Source organism: Rhagoletis zephyria, unplaced genomic scaffold, assembly GCF_001687245.7.
Source record: "Rhagoletis zephyria isolate East Lansing unplaced genomic scaffold, Rhagoletis_zephyria_1.1 Rzeph_scaffold_33809, whole genome shotgun sequence".
Taxonomy (NCBI): Eukaryota; Metazoa; Arthropoda; class Insecta; order Diptera; family Tephritidae; genus Rhagoletis; species Rhagoletis zephyria.
The window spans coordinates 1-3,679 of record NW_016190864.1 but is presented as its reverse complement, the minus strand read 5'-3'; the positions used below and the strand labels follow the sequence as shown (position 1 = coordinate 3,679).

Below are 3,679 nucleotides of genomic sequence, written 5' to 3'. Positions count from 1 at the left end.
ATGTGCCGAACGAATGTCCGGCATGCGGAGGGACCCCACATGACTCGAAGCATCTCTTCGCATGCCCGGCAAACCCGACAACCCTAACGGCCTTGTCCTTATGGGCAAACCCCGCAGAAGCTGCACGCTTCCTAGGGTTGCCGTTAGTGGAACTTGACGACAACGACTGAGATACCAACCGATCTGNAGCCAATATGAATTATAGAGCGAAAATCACTGTACACATTTCCAAGTTTTAAATGCAGATTTATTTAAAAAAAAAAGTGCGGTATTTAAGTGCTAAGTTTTAATACTTCTGCTGCCNTAGATTTATTTAAAAAAAAAAAGTGCGGTATTTAAGTGCTAAGTTTTAATACTTCTGCTGCCTATAAACTTTTTTCAGACAATAAAAAACCTACAATTTCAAACTGAATTCGAATCCCATGCATGTTTACACATACTGCGATCAACTTTCAACTGAAGCATGCAAAAAAAACATGAGCGTACTTACCTGTAGGTACACTTAATAAGCCAAAAAATCAACGAAAAAAGTGCCAACTCCTTGATTTAGGTGCAAAAAATGAAAATGTAAGCATTGCTTTTGGAATTTGTTTGGGTTTCAAATGGAGCGCTTAACAGGCTGAATATGAGTTTGATTCACACAGTGCAAGCAATGGAAAAAAACTGAAAATTTTAAAAGAAAAAAAGAAAGAAAATAAAAACTTAGTAAATGTTTTGTCTATTTCAAGTCGAAATGCTACACCTGCTCTTCCTGCATTTTCCTCTTCTGCTCGGCTTACTCATCTGCATATGGCTTATAGCTAATAATCTGATGCGCAAGTATATTTAGTATCTCACGTGCTGCAACATCTTGATGCTCGTGTATGATGCCCGTGATGCGCGCGCATTCTTTGATATAATTTTCTAATTCACGCATATTCAGCGGCTTGTGTGCATCCTTCGCAGTTATGGATTGCACACATTTGCTAGTCATTTGCGCGAGTTGTGTGCGTGCTGCGCTGAATACATCATCCAAATCGTAAAGTTCGAGTGGCGGCGCAGGCGGTTCGCTGAAGATTGGCGGAAATGTCTATGCAGAAGAAGCAGACAATGAGCTTGAATATAAATTTGTTTAATTTTTTGTTTCACTTACGGCAAGTTGCAACGGCGGTAACGGTATCTCAAATTGTGGTTTAATTATTTTTAATGGCTCATACTTAACATTTAATTGCTCATAAGTTTCCATTACATCCTTCAGCAGGCGATTACTCAGCGAGTAGAGGGTCATGTCGAACATTTGCTTAAAATCTGCTGGTGTTTGTGTGCCACCAATTGAGTCAACAAGACACGCTTTTGGGCGATTAGCTATGAATGCGATGTCAGTGAAAGTCTTGTTGTCGTTTATCTGTAAACGAACAGCAATTTATATGAGAATAAATATAATTACACTATAATCTCACCTCCACATCATTAAAATCCAAATGCGTATACTGTATCTCATTGCCGCCCAAAAGTTGTACAAAATATTCCAGAAGTGCGTCGTTCGTCTTATCGTTTGACAAATATTTGTCATGCCACATGTAGCCCGAACCAATAGCCAATATCTTGCCGCCACGCTCATTGGTGTAGTAGCCAGCCAAGGGTCTAAGAAATTGAAGCGTTAGCACTTCATGGTAGTGCGTTTTACCTTTAAAGTCACTCACCTATTGAAGGGATAAACGACAGGACCCGTGCTGAGCAATATGTTCGCTGGCTCAGAAACATTTAAAGTTGCGCCATATGGATATTGAAAATGTATTTTATGCTTCTCATCGCTAAAATCAAAATCAACAATTTCCACATCTTGCTTGATCAGATGGCGCCACATGGACTCACAAACTACGCCGCCGCCGATAATGCACTCCTTCGGATGAAAGTTCTTGTAGTAGTGCGGCCGAACAACAGTATCTGGAGAGATGAAAAAGTAAAAAGCATTAATTGCATTATAGGATTTTGACACAGCACGTAAAGCTGCATAATCGACAGCTAAATGCCAGATCATTTACTTCTGTGTTCATATGGAAAAGTAGCTTATGTCGAAAGGCTGGCTTTAGNTGCTGTGTAAAGCTGCATAATCGACAACTAAATGCCAGATCATTTACTTTATCTTCACCCTTCCTGCTTCACTTACCATTATTAATGTAAATGCCGTATTGTTCCAAAAAGAAATTAACATTTGTATTGTATTCCTGTTCGCCACCTTCGCCGAGCATCACCCACAGCCGACCACCCTTTTCCACAAATTCTTTCAGCACCTGAAATTCTTCTTCGGTAAAGCGANTATCTTCACCCTTCCTGCCTCACTTACCATTATTAATGTAAATGCCGTATTGTTCCAAAAAGAAATTAACATTTGTATTGTATTCCTGTTCGCCACCTTCGCCGAGCATCACCCACAGCCGACCACCCTTTTCCACAAATTCTTTCAGCACCTGAAATTCTTCTTCGGTAAAGCGATCTTGTGGTCCGGCCAACACAAAAATAGTAACACGTTGTAGCTTTTCCTTCTTCAACTCCACATCGTTTCTGTTAATAAGTTTTTATGCTTTTACCAACATTCGCCTTTGTTAATTCCCACACTACTTACTGCTCAACTTTCCAATGAATTTTCAGTTTGCGGTGCAGCATTTTATAGTTATCCGACAATTGAAAACGTTCATTTTTGGATATATCAAAGCAAATAACGCCTTTCGACATCTTATAGGTATTTTTATGATGCTAACAAATTCTTTATGCCCGAAAATTATGCGATAACTTGTGAAAGCGTAATTTTCGCTTACCGGCTATTGTGGCGCACTTCCGTTTCCTAGCAACCAGATAGATTAGGTGATGCCAGATCTTATTATTAAGTTATTTCTTTAAATATTTTCATTGCTATGGCAGCATGGGCTTGTAACGAGTAAATGTAGTTTTGAATCTTGCGTATTTTTTCCCCTGATGCTCTCAAATTACAATTTGGTCCCTAACAGTGGCAGAGAACATTTAACAACGAGAAGGTGCAAACGACTCAGTGGAAATNTGTATTTTTTCCCCTGATGCACAGTAGTGCATTTTCGATAAATCAGTAAATATTGAAGCTAATTTATTCAAAATTGATGATTGCAACAATTCTTTACCAAGAAATACGTTTATGACAAAATTTTGGAAAATGGGCGTAGCACCGCCCACTTGTGATCACATATATGTATCTCGCTAACCGTTCTAGCAATTTGTACCAAGCTCGGTATGGTTATTGTGCTTGCCACATAAAAGCAAACCGTTGAAAATTGTTGAAATCGGACTAAAATNAAATAATGATGCTATGTGAAGAATTTCTTGCAGAATTTTTTCAAAATTTTCTCTATTTTTCCTACAGAAATGTCTTTACGAGTTCGTGTCGACCACTTTATATACATTTCTTTGAAGATTCGTAAAAAAATCATTACAGAAATGAGATACCTACTGCTAAAGATTTCGTTAANATGTGTTTTGCCAGCAACATCTGGCAATATGTGTGTTTAAAGAAATTGCACGCTTATAAAAAACCGAAAACCTGCCAAATCTTCTTTTTAAAATGGTCTTTCTTCATGTTTAAACTTTTTTTATATGATTATATTAATAAATGACTAAAAATAGAAATAAATGTAATGCCTTGTACAAAGTTGATATTCTGGTGATTTTT

The 3,679-nt window shown here is 38.0% G+C and overlaps 1 protein-coding gene across 2 annotated transcripts; it reads right to left on the bottom strand.

Annotated features, from left to right (window-relative positions):
* Positions 1 to 367: 367 nt before the first annotated feature.
* IFT52 (intraflagellar transport 52) lies at positions 368 to 2,911 on the bottom strand. 2 transcript variants are annotated; one of them, XM_017605353.1, is made up of 7 exons: positions 2,606 to 2,911; positions 2,327 to 2,544; positions 1,683 to 1,926; positions 1,440 to 1,623; positions 1,133 to 1,384; positions 743 to 1,069; positions 368 to 663 (listed from the first exon to the last, which is right to left on the bottom strand). In XM_017605353.1, exons 1-6 carry the CDS (start codon positions 2,713 to 2,715, stop codon positions 776 to 778), a joined length of 1,302 nt encoding a protein of 433 aa, XP_017460842.1. In that variant the 5' UTR covers positions 2,716 to 2,911; the 3' UTR covers positions 368 to 663; positions 743 to 775. The 2 variants fall into 2 exon arrangements, with proteins under 2 accessions (XP_017460842.1, XP_017460841.1); XM_017605352.1 differs by lacking the exons at positions 2,327 to 2,544; positions 2,606 to 2,911 and adding an exon at positions 2,150 to 2,262.
* Positions 2,912 to 3,679: the final 768 nt, after the last annotated feature.

Bases quoted from the DNA above. Each gene is read 5' to 3' on its own strand.
- IFT52 (XM_017605353.1), bottom strand. From the start codon at position 2,715: ATGTCGAAAGGCGTTATTTGCTTTGATATATCCAAAAATGAACGTTTT. The intron at 2,545-2,605 runs GTAAGTAGTGTG...ACTTATTAACAG, and splicing joins ATTCATTGGAAAGTTGAGCA to AAACGATGTGGAGTTGAAGA. The intron at 1,927-2,326 runs GTAAGTGAGGCA...TCATCTCTCCAG, and splicing joins CGGCATTTACATTAATAATG to ATACTGTTGTTCGGCCGCAC.